Source organism: Mus caroli, chromosome 4 (genome assembly GCF_900094665.2).
Source record: "Mus caroli chromosome 4, CAROLI_EIJ_v1.1, whole genome shotgun sequence".
In the NCBI taxonomy this organism is placed as follows: domain Eukaryota; kingdom Metazoa; phylum Chordata; class Mammalia; order Rodentia; family Muridae; genus Mus; species Mus caroli.
Window position 1 is genome coordinate 122,327,505 of NC_034573.1, and position 15,528 is coordinate 122,343,032.

Here is a 15,528-nt window from a genome sequence, read left to right on the forward strand (position 1 = left end):
AGTACACGTATATATTTTAGGTTGAATACATGAATCTCTACTGGTTTCTCTATCTCTAATCCATTATCACATAGCTCTGTTCAGACTCTATCCACTGCTGATGTAAATCTCTACTCCAACATTTATTGTACATGTTTGTGTATGAAACATGTATGAGCACGTGCCCCAGCATGCATTTGGCAGTTGAAGGACAACTTTGGGTGTGAGTTCTCTCCTACTATGTGGGTTCTGGGTTGAAGTCAGGTCCTCCGGTTTGGTATCAGGTAACTTTATCCACTGGATCACCTCACCAACCCTTGTTTAGGAGAAATTATTTTGATTTATTACTAAGCTTCTTGAGTGCAGGGATCTTTTTTCCCTCTTATATTTTTAAGTCCATCGATATAAGCCACGCCCATGTACTAGTACTTGCACTTAGTACACAGTATGTGTTTGACAAATGAATGAATGAGCACGGGACCCACCCTGGCAGCCTAGACATGCAGTTTCTGCTAGGTCCCAAAGGCTAGGACTTGGTTGTGTTTTTGTTAAGTATTTTGGTTACATACTGAGAATATGTAGTTCTCTTAAGAGTAGGTAACCTGAAGCCCTTTAATCCCAACACTTGGGAGACAGAGGCAGGTGAATTTCTGAGTTCGAGGCCAGCCTGGTCTACAAAGTGAGTTCCAGGACAGCCAGGGCTACAGAGAAACCCTGTCTCGGAAAAACCAAAAAAAGAAAAAAAAAAGAAAGAAAGAAAAAAAAGAGTAGGTAGCCTGACTGTCAGCCTCTAAGAGACAAAAAGCCTTTGTTTCTCATGCCGAGTGTGTGCAAGACTGAATCTCACAAATAGTTATTAAGCCTCATCTTTCTTGTTTGGTTGGATGGCTATGGTTTTTCAAGACAGGGTTTCTCTATGTAGCCCTGGCTATCTTGCTCAGTAGACCAGACTGACCCCAGACTCAGATCAGTCTATCTCTTGAGTGCTGGGATTAGAAGTGTGCCATCACTTGCCTGGCTAAGCCTCATCTTTTATATGTCAGGCACTTGGCTAGATGCTGAACATAATAAAATAGCAAGGTATGCCCTTGTAGAGCTTAGAGTCTGGTGGAAAGGGTAGAAAACACAAACTGTGAGGGAGTAAGATTTCTCTAAGTCCTCTGAAGAAAGGGTACATTATCACGAAGAACATTGTTGCTTTTATTACACCTGCACTTTAATATATGTCTGTAGGATGATTAGCAATTCTTCATTTCTAACTTCTTTTTTTTTTTTTTTTTTTTGGTTTTTCGAGACAGGGTTTCTCTGTGTAGCCTTGACTGTCCTGGAACTCACTTTGTAGACCAGGTTGGCCTTGAACTCAGAAATCAGCCTGCCTCTGTCTCCCGAGTGCTCGGATTAAAGGCGTGAGCCACCATGCCGGTCCTTTTCTAACTTCTTAATCATAGTTCTTTGCAGGGTAAAGCATATAGAGGTTATTACATTTTGGTGGAAGTTATACGAACCTAAAATATACCACTTATTTTTTAGATTTAGAGTTATTAAATTTCTTTTATTGTTGTTTTTTGTTGGTTTGGGGAGTCTAGATCTCATGAAGCCCACACTGGCCTTGAATTCACTACGAATATGAAGCTGGCCTTGAACTAATCCTCCTTTTCCACGGTCTCAGAGTACCAAGCTTGGCTGAGTTTTACATTCCTGAAACTACGTTGCCAGAGTACATCTCTCCCATGTGTGTAGTGACCAGGTATAATTGAGTCTGCAGGTGTCTAGTGTTAATAATTAAGAGAATGCTGAGCAGGAGGAGAAAAGAAACTCAAGCCACAACCAAGGAAAGGGAAGTTGGTCTGGAAATGAGAAAGCTAGCTCTCTCCCGTTGGATGTCATTTTGTTCGGTCTGCTCTGTTTCAGGCCTGCCTAGATAAACACATTGCTTATATTCTGGAGCTACCAGAAAGTCTTTTCCCACAAGATGATTAAAATTGCTTGGGAGTTGTCTACTCTGTGTGCTGTTGTTGTTTGATGCTTCCTCTTAGCAAAGTGAATGGATTAAGCTATAGCAGTGACTGTTGATGGGAAGCAAATGCGATTCATTTACTTGTGTTTAGGAAAGAAGCCAGTAAGAGCCCTGTCAGCCCTCGGGACTGAGGAAGGGACACTAGAGGAGGAGGTAGGAGATCCAGTTGATGTTTGACCACGGGGATTATCAACTGGACTGAACCCTCTTCTCTGGCCCAAGCTCTTCAGTGGGCTGAGCTTGCCGCAGGAGCAGGGACTGTGCTTGTCTAGACGTGGTTTTCAGCACAGTGCCCTCCAGAACCTGGTTCTGGTCTGCCCTGCGTACTTCCTACTTCATTTTCCCCGAATTCTGTTCTTAGTGGAGGTTTTCTCCCCTGGAGAACTTTGTGCTGTTCAGTTTGGTCCTTCTGGTGGGTGGCTGCAGCAGGAACCATGTTTCTATGCTTGTCGTAAGTGAGAGAGAAGAGTTCAGAACTGGTGCCTGGCAGTACTGACTACGACCCTGTCTACCTGAGCAAAGCCCTGTGGTATTTGCTCATCACTGAAGTTTGGGCTTACAACCTGATAGATTCTGTTTTACAAAAGGATGTAAAATTTAAAGACATTCTAAGTAGTTATTTGATAGAATACACTTTTACCCGACCAGATGAGATTTATATTCTTCTGAGTCTTTGAGGGTTTATTGATAAAGTTTCTAAATAACAAATCATAGTGGTGTTAAAATTTTTTATTACATTTGTGTGTGTGTACAAACACCCCAATACACGTGTGAAGGTCAGAGGACAGCTGGTGCGAAGTCAGAGCTCTCCTTTCACCATGTGGACCCCAGGCCTCTCTGCCTCAGGTTCTCAGGTTAGCACCAGGCAGCATTGCCTGCTAAGCCGTCCTGCTGGTCCTCACAGTGCTTTCTGATCCACATTAATAACCCGTTATTTGAATATAGCTGCTCTAAGCATTTTAGAATTCGGGGAATTAGCTTTATTTCTCAATGTAAGTATGTCCTTCAGGAGAGACATAATTCGGGGCAAATGGCCATAAACAACGCTATAACATAGGACTCTCCAGAGCTCTACTGACTGTCAGGTCACTTGCAGGGAAAGACTAGGATGATTTGACTTAGTGCTGACTTTACTGGTGTGGTATGTCAGTGTGAACTGTGATATCCTTCTAGGACTTTCCATAGACTCAAATTAAAACAAATCCTGCAGTGTTTTGTTTGTAATCAAGCCCCACTGTGGTATTGCATGCAAAACAAGTGTTTGCTTTTTAAAAAACTTGTTCATGGATTTTATGTATAAGGTGTTTTGTTTCTTCTATGTCTGTATATCATATGTATGCCTGGTACCACAGAGGCCAGAAGGAGGGCCTGGAGTTACATGCAATTTTGAGTCATCATATGAGTCTAGAACTTGAACCCAGGTTTTCTGGAAGAGCAGTCAGTACTCTTAACAACTGAGCCATCTCTCCAGCTTCAAGCATTTGCCTCTTTACCCAGGATTCTTTTTTTTTTAAAGATTTATTTATTTATTATATNTAAGTACACTGTAGCTGTCTTCAGACACTCCAGAAGAGGGNGCCAGATCTCGTTACGGATGGTTGTGAGCCACCATGTGGTTGCTGGGATTTGAACTCTGGACCTTTGGAAGAGCAGTCGGGTGCCCTCACCCACTGAGCCATCTCACCAGCCCCTACCCAGGATTCTTGTCTCCTTGCCGATATGTTCAGTTAAAACGGGTTATTTTCCATATCTTTAAGCCGTTTGCATCTAATTACATTTAACATCTCTTAATCCTCTCAATCCTGTAGCTTCAAGCACAAATGCCAGCCTGATACCCACTTCATCTGCAATTGCCAATATTCCAGCAGCAGCCGTGGCCAGCATCTCAAACCAGGTACTGTGCCCTTTCTTCATCTTCCTTGAGATGATTGACCCAACCTTCACTTCCTCTCTTCTTCCCATGCTCAGCTTGCCCATCTAGGGGGCGACTAGGAATAGTGTAGACTCTTGAGCCCTGCTGCTGGATGCCCTCAGAACTCTGGCTGCTCTCCTGTTTCTCCTGTCCTTGCTAATCCTCCCAGGAGTATGGTTCTGTCTGAGGCATTAGCTATTATTAACCCCAGCCTCCCCCAATGCTCTCACTAGAGTGTGCACTCCAAAAACGGCCAGGATTTATTTTTCTATTTTTGATCAGTTTTATATTCCCAGAGCCTAGCACCTCCCTGGCGCTCACTCAGAAGGAACTCAGAACTATTGGGGCAAGAGTAAATGCTGCCTCCACCCTCCTCCTTACTATTGTTTGTAGTTTGCTTTGTTTTTCTTTCCATGTTTTTTGAAAGAGGATTTCTTTGTGTAGTCCTGGCAGTCCTGGAACTTGCTTTGTAGACCAGGCTGACTTGGAACTCAGAGAAGTTTTCATGCCTCTGTCTCCCAATTTCTAGGGTTAAAGGTGTACACCACTATCACCATGCCCGCTGTGATTTGTTTTGATCGCTGTTATGTGTGTGCTTAAATGATCACTATCATGTCTTCAGTGTTTGTTTTGTTTTTAACATGCGCAGACTTTCTCTACAGCAACTTCTTTTACTGCTATTGTCTCCATGGACTGTGATTTTTCGGCTACAGTTAACATCCTCCTTGCTTTCTGTGCCTCGCTGTCTCACTGGTGCTGTGTTTATTCTTTAAGTCCACGCATACCTTCGGGCTCCTAGGGGGCTCTTCTGTTTTGGGTGGGAGGGTTGGTTTTTTGAGGCAGGGCCTCACTCTGTACTCCTGGCTGTCCTGGGATATGCCACAGACCAGGCTGCTATCAACTTGCATTCATCCTCCTGCTGACTCCTGAGCTGAGTTCATGTGCGTTCACAGTGACCCAGTGTTTTTCTTATGTTCCCAGATGTACACCATGCAGCCCCGTATAGACTCTCTCCTTTCACAGCCCTTGTTTTGATCTTCGAAGGATAGTGTCTTTAGTTTTTCACATTATAACTTACTCCTGAAGCAGGTTTAACCAAGTTCATATTGTCCACTTAGATGATGCGTCTATACTCAGGTTTCTGCACTTTAAAAATCATTGATTATAACTTACTCCTGAAGCAGGTTTAACCAAATTCATATTGTCCACTTAGATGATGCGTCTATACTCAGGTTTCTGCAATTTGAAAATCATTGATTACTTGGGACTGTTAGGTAGGTGGAAAGTAAGAAAATGTTTTATGAAAATAATTTTGATCTCTTGTAATAGTCTTGTTTTCCTCCCTTTGGCCCACAGGATTATCCCACCTATACTATTCTTGGACAGAATCAGTACCAGGCCTGCTACCCCAGTTCCAGCTTTGGAGTCACAGGTCAGACTAACAGTGATGCTGAGAACACAGCATTAGCAGCTACAACATACCAAACGGAGAAGCCTAGTGGTATGGTGCCTGCCCCAGCCACACAGAGGCTTCCCTCCGGTAAGTACAGAGAACCAGACTTCATCCAGCAGTGTTTCCAGTGATGGTAAAGGATTTTGTTCTGGGATGAGTTAGTTTCACCATGCTGTTGGTTTTCCTTTCTAAGTTTAAACTGTGCAAACAGGACTGTGATGAGAAACTGTGTGGTGAATATTTGTAGATGCTTAGAACAGAAAAGTGCCACAGTGAGATATGTTTCTAGTGCACACTCTGCTGTCCCATGTCTTCAGACCTAGAGCTTATTTGTTGAAGGATGCAGGGCTCCAGTTTTAATATAGGTGTGTCTTTAAACCCCACTAGGAACTCAGAGCAGGTGCTCTTTCTGTGTCTTAAACTTCTTTAAGGTTCTAAGTACAGCTACAGTCTTTTCCCAGCAATCCTAACATTTGACTCGGGAGACCAGAGACTGCTTGTGAGTGGTCCTGGGAGGCCTGGCCCTGCCTGCACTGTCACCAGCAGCCCAAGGAGTTCCCTTCTGCTTAAGGAAGCCCAGTCCTTGATTATACCACAGAGTTTCAGGATGAGCCAGAGAGAAGCAAAGTTAGTGAGTTAATATCAGGGAGAGTCCATGCTTTACAAGTGTGGGAGTTAGAACTCTTGGTCAAGATGATGCAGCCCTCAGCAGCTGGGCTTCTCCAGAGGAATTACACTTAGGTAGCTTTACAGTGGCTGCAGGTAGGATTTTGTGTCTAAGTTACATTGTTCAGAAGTACGTAATTTACAACAAAGTTTAAAGAATAAACAGCTTAAATTTTAAGTAAAGTTTAAATACTAAGTAAAAATTCTGAATGTGGTAGTGAACACCTTTGACACTTGGGAGGCTGATGCAGGTGGATATCTGTGAATTCTTGGCCAGCCTGGGCTATGTCCCAAAAAAAGTTGGATTAGAGACTAGTTCTTCAGTTTTGGACTAGAGAGATGACTATGCAGTTAAGAGCACAGTCTGGGTGGGCGTTGGTGGCGCACGCCTTTAATCCCAGTGCTCGGGAGGCAGAGGCAGGCAGATTTCTGAGTTCGAGGCCAGCCTGGTCTACAGAGTGAGTTCCAGGATAGCCAGGGCTACACAGAGAAACCCTTTCTCGAAAAACCAAAACCAAAAAAGAAAAAAAACACAGAGTATTCTTCTAGAGGACCTGGATTCAATTGCAGGCATCCACAGGGAAGTTCACAACTGTCTGGAACTCCACTAGTTCCAGGAGACCTGATATCCTCCTCTAACCTCCTGTGTCACTGCATGCATGTGCACAGACATACATGCAGGCAAAACACTCATCGTGTAAAATAACAATAATAATAGTTTTTAAAAAGACTATCAATCTGATTTGTTTCTCTTTTGCATATTTTTTAGATTTTCTTATTTTATATCTGCATGTGTTTTGTGTATATGTATGTATGTATACCACTGTTTGTCTGCTGCCCTCAGAGATCAGTAGAGGGCTTTGTACCCTGAAACTGGAGTTAGAGGTGGCTCCACTTAAACCCATGTCTGTCTCTTCAAAAGCAGCAAGTGCTCTTATCCACAGAGCCATCTCTCAGGCAGGAACATTGCTTCGTAAATAAAATTATGAGATGCTTTTCATAAGGTACATTTAGGGATGAGAGAGGGGTGCTAGTATAATTAAACTGGAGGTCACAAACATTCTGGCCATAAGTAGGCATAATTTGTTGTTTAGACTGTCCTCTGGATGTCTTTAGGAAGGCACATGTTGTCTGTAGGCAGAAGATGACTCAGTAGGCGGATACTGTCTATGTAGGCCATTCCGGTTACTTCGGGATCCTGGTCAGATTGTGGTGTAAGGGGCTCCTTTCCCTTCCAGGTTCCTTTATTCTTAAAATAACGACTCTGTCTTTTTTATTGCTCCTCTTGTAGACCCCTATCTCTGTTGTGGTTCTCATAGCCTGAGACTGTTGACAGTGTATATCTTGCTTTTCCTTTGAACAGACTCCTCTGCAAGCCCACCTTTGTCCCAGACTACACCAAATAAAGATGCTGATGATCAGGCGAGGAAAAACATGACTGTCAAGAACCGGGGCAAGAGGAAAGCTGATGCCAGCTCTTCCCAGGACAGTGAATTAGAAGTACGTGAAGAAACTTACTTGCATCATCTACTCTATTTTCCTCACCTCTGTCTGGAATTTTCAGAGATAATGTTATTGTATGTTGTGTCTGCTTGAATTCCTGTGGGGGCATTTAATTGGCCAAGAGGAAAAGAATCCAGGTACAAGAAAATCCCTCCTTAGCTTATATATCCCTTCCAACCAGTTCACCTTTGTGGATTCAGGAAACTTTAGCAGAAGGAACAAATTGTTCTCCACATTCAGAGAACAGATAGAATGCCCTGCACCGCAGGAGAGAGCAGGGCGCTGTGAATGACGTCATAGTGTTTCCATTTAGAAATGGAAAGTGGGGGGACAGTGTGAGTGCATCTGTAGGACACAGGTGGCTGACTGCCTGACGAGTGTGCCAGCACACCACAGTGTGGCCACAGCCTGCAGTCAAGAATAGAAAAACATACAGAATTCTAATGATAGAATTTTATATCACCTTGTTTTTGTGACCTTAATTTTTCTTTGATGATACTTAATAAAGAAAAGAGATATAATTAATAATGCTCTTAGACACAGATAGTTGAAGCTGTACATAGAATCTGTCTTCTTCCTTTCTGGGGAGCAAATGTACCAAGAAATAATGAAACTAAAGTTTTAATATCATTCTTAGGAAAACTGACAATTCTCATTTTTAGCAATTGTACCACAGTGCACATGACATAAAACTACTATTTTTGCTGGACATACTACACACCTGTAATCCTGTGACTTCAGATTGCAGGAAGATCAGGAGTCCAAGGGTTATTCTTGGCTTCATAGTTGCCTGAGACTCCACCTAAAAACCTTTTTAAAAAGGACTGTACTGTTTTGTTAAGATTTGAAAATGTTTATGAGTATGGGTGGGTATTTTTTAATGTGTGGGTGTTTTATTTGCATGTATGTCTGTGTACCATGTGCATACCTGGTGTCCAGAGGTCAGAAGAGGGTGTTCAATCCCCTGAGACTGGAGTTACAGACCTGTGAGCCTAATTAATGTTGCTGGGTTCTGGGAGTCCAACCTCTGGTGAGCAGAGAGTGCTTTTAAGTGCTCAGCCATATCTCTAGCCCCAACTTTACCATTTTAAGAGCATAATTCAGTGTTGTTAGATCTATTAGCACTATATATTTCTGGAACATTTTTGTAGTTTTGTGTTTGGTTTTCTTTGTTTAAGACAGTCTCACTCTTGCCTTGGACTCCTGGGCAATCGTGCCTCACACTCCTAAGTGCTGAGATGACAGGTGTGAGCCACTCTGCCCTGTGTTCAGAACCTTTTCTTGATCCTAAACAGACTGTCTCCCTATTAAACAGTAAATCCCTGTACTCTTGCTAGCTCATGGCAACTAGGCCTCTGCTTTCTGCTACTGTGACCTTGCCTGGTCTGGCTATATCTAATGTGTACTCTTACCAGGCTTATTTCAGTCAGTATGGTGCTCTTGAGGTTTATCTGTGTTACAGCACTGATCCGAATTTCATTTCTTTCAATGGCTGAATGGTACTTCACTATATATGTACATGTGTACTGCATCTTGCTCAATTTGTGTATGTTGAAGAACGCTTTCACTTCTAGGCCATTGTAAAGAATGGGATTGCTGGATCTGAGCGTGGGGTCCGCTTTATAAGGAGCCACCAGACTTCTACACTTTACACTCTTACATTGCCACCTCTGACCACATTCTTTCTCCTCTCCCCTTTTTAAATTGTATTTTAAGTGGTGGTGGTGGTGGTGGTGGTGAGAAAGGTGCTCTGTATACCCCTGGCTGCTGGAACTTGCTCTGTAAATAAGGCAGGGCTGGAACTCACAGAGCTATACTTGGCCCCACCCCTTTTAAAAATGAAAGCGACCCTATTGTGTGTAAAGTGACATCTCACTGTAGTTGTTGACTGCATTTCTTAATGACTAATGACAGTGAACCTCTTTCCATGACCCTGAGTCCTAAGTTGAATCACCTGACTCCTCCAACTTTGTTCTCTCTTGAGGTTGTTTTGGTATTTGGAAATCTCTTCAGATTCCCTATGAATTTTTTGAACAGTTTCTTATTCTTCTTTAATTAATGTGTTTCTTTATTTAATGTGTTTCTTTAAAATTGGTAGTAATTAAGTCCAGTGTTAGGTAAAACACTGGTTTTGTTGTTGTTGTTGTTGTTGTTGTTGTTTTGGGGGGGGGGTTCAAGACAGGGTTTCTCTGTGTAGCCCTGGCTGTCCTGGAACTCACTTTGTAGACCAGGCCGACCTCAAACTCAGAAATCCGCCTGCCTCTGCCTCCCGAGTGCTGGGATTAAAGGCGTACGCCACCACGCCCTGCTGTAAAATACTGTTTTAACACAAGTTTAACAAGCACTATGGCACGACAGGAGAGGCGGTTAGGGGTACTTGTTGCTCTTGCAGAGAACCAAGTTTTGGTTTTCAGCACCCACCTGATGGCTCACAACTGTCCATCACTCTAGTCCTAGAAGATCCAACCCCATCTTCTGATTTCAGAGGTGATTTCACCAAGCATGCACATGGTGCGCAGACATACACATGTGGGCAAAACAGCCACACACTTAAGATAAAAATAAAAGAGTGTAAAGAAAAACGTGTTAGATGACACTGTGGGGATTTGGATGTGATTCAGAGTGGCCTGGCCATTTTAGCAACATTGGTTTTCAATCTGTGGCTATTACATCTGTTTTTCCATCTTCAGCAGTATGTTAGGGTTTTCACTATATTGTTGCAAATCTTTTGTTTCATTGGTTAAATTTACTCCTGAGTGTTACTTTGTTAAAGATTCATTTATTTATGTATATGGTATTTTGTCTGCATGTGTCTGCACATCAGAAGAAGCTATGAGACCCCTTGAGACCACAGATGGCTGTAAGCTGTAAGTCGCTATGTAGGTGAAGGGAATTCAACTCAGACCTTTGGAAAATCCACTAGTGCTCTTACAGCTGAGTCATCTCTCCAGCCTCCTGAGCGTCAACTTTTGATGGGATTGATTCTTATATTTTTTGTTTTCAGATCACTCATTACATTAAAATACCAGATTTTTTTTTTTTTAGTAATGTATTGAACACATTATCTTCTACTCCTGACACACACACACACAGTGCATTTTCTTTATCTGTTGAGGTTAGTATGTTTTCCCTCTCTTAAAATTAATTCTTAAGTATTATATAATATTATATAATCCCTGATTAATTTTGTCTATGGAGAGAACCATTCTTTTTTTTCTTTTCTTTTCTTTTCTTTTTTTTTTTTTTTTTTTTTTTTTTTTTGATAGGGTTTCTCTGTGTAGCCCTGGCTGTCCTGGAACTCACTCTGTAGACCAGGCTTGCCTCGAACTCAGAAATCTGCCTGCCTCTGCCTCCCGAGTGCTGGGATTAAAGGCTTGCACCACCATGCCCGGCTTAATTCTTAAATTCCAAGCACTGCTTAAACTCAGTTCTGATATGCAGTTATTTTTCTGTGTTGGGGACTTTGGCCTGGTTGAGATTTGTGCGCTGTTTTTCATGAGGGCTGTCGTCTTCCGTGCCGCCCTAGTCTTGTCTGCTCGATGGTATGCTCTTAGAGATGCTGGCTTCACTGCATGAGTTAGACAGTGGCTGCTCTAATTCACCAGTGACATAGCTGGCTCTCAGGCTTTTCTCTCAGGGACGTGTTAAATTACTGGATCCGTCTCCTTACTGGTGGCACCACATTTTCTGCTTTTTCTCAAGACAATTTAGGCTGTGTTATGTGTTTCTTAAGATTAGACTATTCCACCTGGTTTTCCATTTTGTTGACATACAAGTGTTGATGAGTCCCCGTCAGGGTCCATTTACACCTGTGATGTCGGCAGCTCTGTCCCCACCTGCATTGATGGTCTTACTCATTTGAGTCTCTGTTTTTACTTCGTCCGTCTTGGTAAATGTCAGTTCTGTTGAAATTTTCAAAGAACCCACTGTTGCTTTCCTTGTCTTTTCTCTATTCTGTTCTCTTGGCTCTTTCTACTTTATTCTTTCTCCCCTTTCCCTAGCTGTAGCTTGAGTTTGCCCGCCATGTGTAATAATCCTCAGAGGTATAGTATGGCTATGATTTGAGATTTTTCATCTCTTGAACTGGGGATTTAACCAGAGCCTTAGGCCTGTAGAATGTCGGCTGTCCTGAGGCTTGAGGCTTCTTTTTCCCTCCTCTCTTATGATGGGCTCTTGCTGTGCAGCTGAGGCTGGCCTCGGCAATTAGTGATCCCTGTCTCTGTTTCCCCAGTTTGGGGGTTGCAGGCATATACCTGTGCCAGCTGCCTGCTTGTTTGCTTGCTTGCTTTCTGACTTTCTTCCTTTTTTTTTCTTTTTTCCCTGTTTTTTGTTGAGACAGGGATTTACTGGAGAGCCCTGTCTGGCCTGGAATTCTCTAAATTTACATGGCTTCAAACTCACGGAGACCCCCCTGCCTCTGCTTCTCAACTGCTAGAATAAAGTCATGCCCCCATGCCATTCCTTCTTTAATGTTTTAATGTTTAATGTTTTTAATTTTGATTCTCTAAAATTTTGTTATTGCATTTTCACATATTTGTAATTTTTTTTTTTTTTAGTTTAGTTTTTCTTGGTTTTGGTTTTGGTGTTTTGAGTTCTCATTGCACTGTGACTGACAGATGACTCATTTTTTTGTCTTCCCCCTCAGCGGGTATTTCTCTGGGACTTGGACGAAACCATCATCATCTTTCATTCCCTTCTTACTGGATCCTATGCTCAGAAGTATGGAAAGGTAACTGCAGTCTTCCGTTGTAACTGTCCCTCCCCTGAAAGTCCATTTTCTCTGCTGCCTCTCTTGCCCTATTGACTCTTTGCATGTATATAGTTGACAGTATTAGGGATTAGAGCTCAAGAGATGGCATATAATTAAGAACACTTACAGCTCTTACAAAGGACTTTGGTTTGGTTCCCAGTGCCCACATGGCAGCTTATAACCATCTACAACTCCAATTCCAGCAGATCCAACACTCTTTTGTGGCCTCTCCTTACATTGTATGCATCTGATACCAGGACAAAACATGCAAGCAAAATACCCATATACATAAAACATTTGAAACAAAACCAAAAAAGGTATTGGGATCAAACCCAGGACCTCACACGTTAGGCAAGCGCTATACCACTGAGCTATGTTCCTAGTCCTGTTGGCCTGGAACTTCTCATGTATAAAACTTGACTATGTGGCTTATGTCTGGCAGGCTACATACCTAGGTAGCTTTGATGGTAACACTAAACAGCTGATGTAGAAGCAGTACTGACTCTGAAGTTATCCCAGAATTCGTTTGCAGGTTGATAACAGGTAAAAGCGCTTGCTGCCAAGCCTAATGACCTGAGTTCAGTCCTCAGTGCCCACAGTGGATGTGATGAGCTGACTCCTCACAAGTTGTCCTCTGATAGGATGTACACACACACACCCCAAATAAGTGTACTTTTTAATGTACTTCATAAGCATTAAAGTGTAGAAAGAAGACTCAAAATTGAATGAAATCTCAGGATTATATATTCTAAAAACTGACTTGTTAAGTCTTAAATTACTAAAGATATTTCTAAGAATTTCATTTAGCCAAAAATGAGTTAGAGAGAAGTAAATTAATCTTATAGATAATATTTCTAAAATAGGTCATCACATGACTTCTGTTATGTTGTATTTTGTTTTGAGATGAGATCTTACTCTGTAGCACAGGCTGGCCTCTAAATCTCAGTCATCCTCCTGCCTCTAAGCTTCCCAAATGCTGGGTTTACAGGTGTGAGCCACTGCCCCAGATCTAAAATAGATGTGCTTTTTAAATGCCCAATTGTGCCAGACAGAATTCAGTGCGTTTACTCTCCAGTGTGAGCGCACTCTTACAGACGAATGAGTGTGATTAGTACTGTGTGTTTCTTTGTCTTGACACAGGATCTCCATGTTCTTGACCTCCTGCCTCAGCCTCCTGACTGCAGAGCTGTGCTTTGCCACAGATAATCTCCAGAATCATTTTTATTTCTAGAAATATATTATAAAAATAACTGTTTGCTGTCTTGCTATTCATGGTTTCCTGGATTGTCAGAAAAGACTTTTGTGATTGCTTTTACACAGCTGAGCAGCTGACAGAAGCTCCAAAACTACATTCCTAGGACAGCTAAATGCTTCTGCTCAGAACTATATTGCTAAGACGATGCTTCCTTTAAAGCAGCCTGCATTGGCTGCCCTGCACATACTTAGCCTCTGGCCTTCTTCTCTTCCTGGCTGAGTGGACTGTTGGGCGTCTGCTATTCCTTGTAGCACAGAAGCAGGAAAGGGACTGTGCATATTACAGTAGTAAACGTTTTTTTCTTGTTTTGTTTTTTTCAGGACAGGATTTCTCTGTGTAGTACTAGCTGTGTAGACCAGGCTAGCCTCAAAACTCAGATCCACCTGCCTTTGCCTCCTGAGTGCTGGGATTAAAGGCATGTGCCACTGCTCCTTGGCTTTGACATTTTTATTGATAACTATCCATAACCTCTGTATTTTATAAGCCCAGGTTCTTACAAATGTGAGTGGAATTGCCTTGGTAAGATTTGAAGTCCTGTTGTGTTGGACTAGGCTCAAAGTAGTTTTAAAACATCTGAACGTTAGATCCAGTGCTGTGAGCTGCATCAAGCACCTATTCTAACTTTCTTTTTTTTTTTTTTTAATTCCAGGACCCAACGGTAGTAATTGGCTCAGGTTTAACCATGGAAGAAATGATTTTTGAAGTGGCTGATACACATCTATTTTTCAATGACTTAGAGGTAAGTAGTTTAAGTTGTGGGGGTTTTGTTTTGTTTTGTTTTGTTTTTCCCTGTGAGGTATTTTATTCTATAAGGTGTTTGCTAGTGCCTGATTAGGAAAATCAGGGGTAAGGGGGAAGGGGTTCTGTTGACAGGCTCTCCATAGGCTTCTAGCTCCAGGAAGAACAGTGTCATAGTTGAATCTCTACATCTTGGGAGGTCTGGCTTAGACTTAGTTGACTTTTTTTTTTTTTTTTTTAGCAGAGTTGGAGGTGGGATGTTTTGTTTCATTTTGTTTTGAGACAGGGTTTCATGTAGCCCAGAAGGGCCTCAGACTCACTATTGCCTCTATCCCTTGAGTGCTAGAGTTAGCAGTGTGCCACCATGCCAGCGTTTACACAGAGCTGGGGAGTAAAGACTGTTGGTGTGTGTTAGGCAACCACTGTGCCAGCTGAGCTAGCCCAGCTTGGAGGTAATAAAAAGCGTGGCACTAAGAGAAAAAGTATGTGGGTTTCTCAGAATGGCTCCTCTGACAGCAGCCAGGTCTGCTGACACACATCTATAATCCCCTGCCTAAAGAGACTAAGGCAGGAAGACCTGTTTCCAAAAAATAAGGTAAACATTGATTTTTGTTTTGGTTAGTTTATTTGTAAGTAAAGTACAGGAACACTAATATAAAAGTCAGTAATTCATGCCGGGCATGGTGGCACATGCCTTTAATCCCAGCACTCGGAAGGCAGAGACAGGCAGATCTCTGAGTTCTAGGCCAGCCTGGTCTACAGAGTGAGTTCCAGGACAGTCAGGGCTATACAGAGAAACCCTGTCTCAGAAAAAACAAAGTCCAGTATGTTATTATTAAATAATATATAAAGGATTTCATTATTTGTAGTGTTCATTGTTTTTGTTTGTTTTGAGACAGTCACACTGTGTAGCAGTAGCTAGACTCAAACTATGTAGACCAGGCTGGCCTTGAACTCAGAGAGATCCACCTGCCTCTGTCTCCTCAGGTCTGGGATCAGAAGTGTGCGCTGTCATATCCTGATGCTGCTGCTTTTTGATTTTTCAAGTGTGTGGGTGTTTTCTGTTCATGTTTGTTCAAGCTCACGTAGGTGCAGTGCCCATGGAGGGCCAGACGAGGCCATTAGATCTCCTTGATACTTGAGTCACCAATGCCCTGTGGGTGCTGGGAAAGAGAAGCCAGTACACTTGACCACTGAGCTGTCTGTCTTTAAGTCCTTGTGCCCAGCACGCGCACGCCTGTGTGTGTGTGTGTGT

At 42.5% G+C, this 15,528-nt stretch overlaps 1 protein-coding gene across 1 annotated transcript in view; it reads left to right on the top strand.

Moving 5' to 3' along the window:
- The window catches only part of Eya3 (EYA transcriptional coactivator and phosphatase 3), an 84,162-nt gene that overhangs the window by 46,844 nt on the left and 21,790 nt on the right, over nucleotides 1-15,528 (top strand). Inside the window, exons 8-12 of the mRNA XM_029476027.1 lie at nucleotides 3,805-3,890; nucleotides 5,265-5,448; nucleotides 7,391-7,527; nucleotides 12,176-12,259; nucleotides 14,185-14,274. Of these exons, the coding sequence (XP_029331887.1) occupies nucleotides 3,805-3,890; nucleotides 5,265-5,448; nucleotides 7,391-7,527; nucleotides 12,176-12,259; nucleotides 14,185-14,274 (581 nt within the window). The remainder of the gene's footprint in view (nucleotides 1-3,804; nucleotides 3,891-5,264; nucleotides 5,449-7,390; nucleotides 7,528-12,175; nucleotides 12,260-14,184; nucleotides 14,275-15,528) is intronic.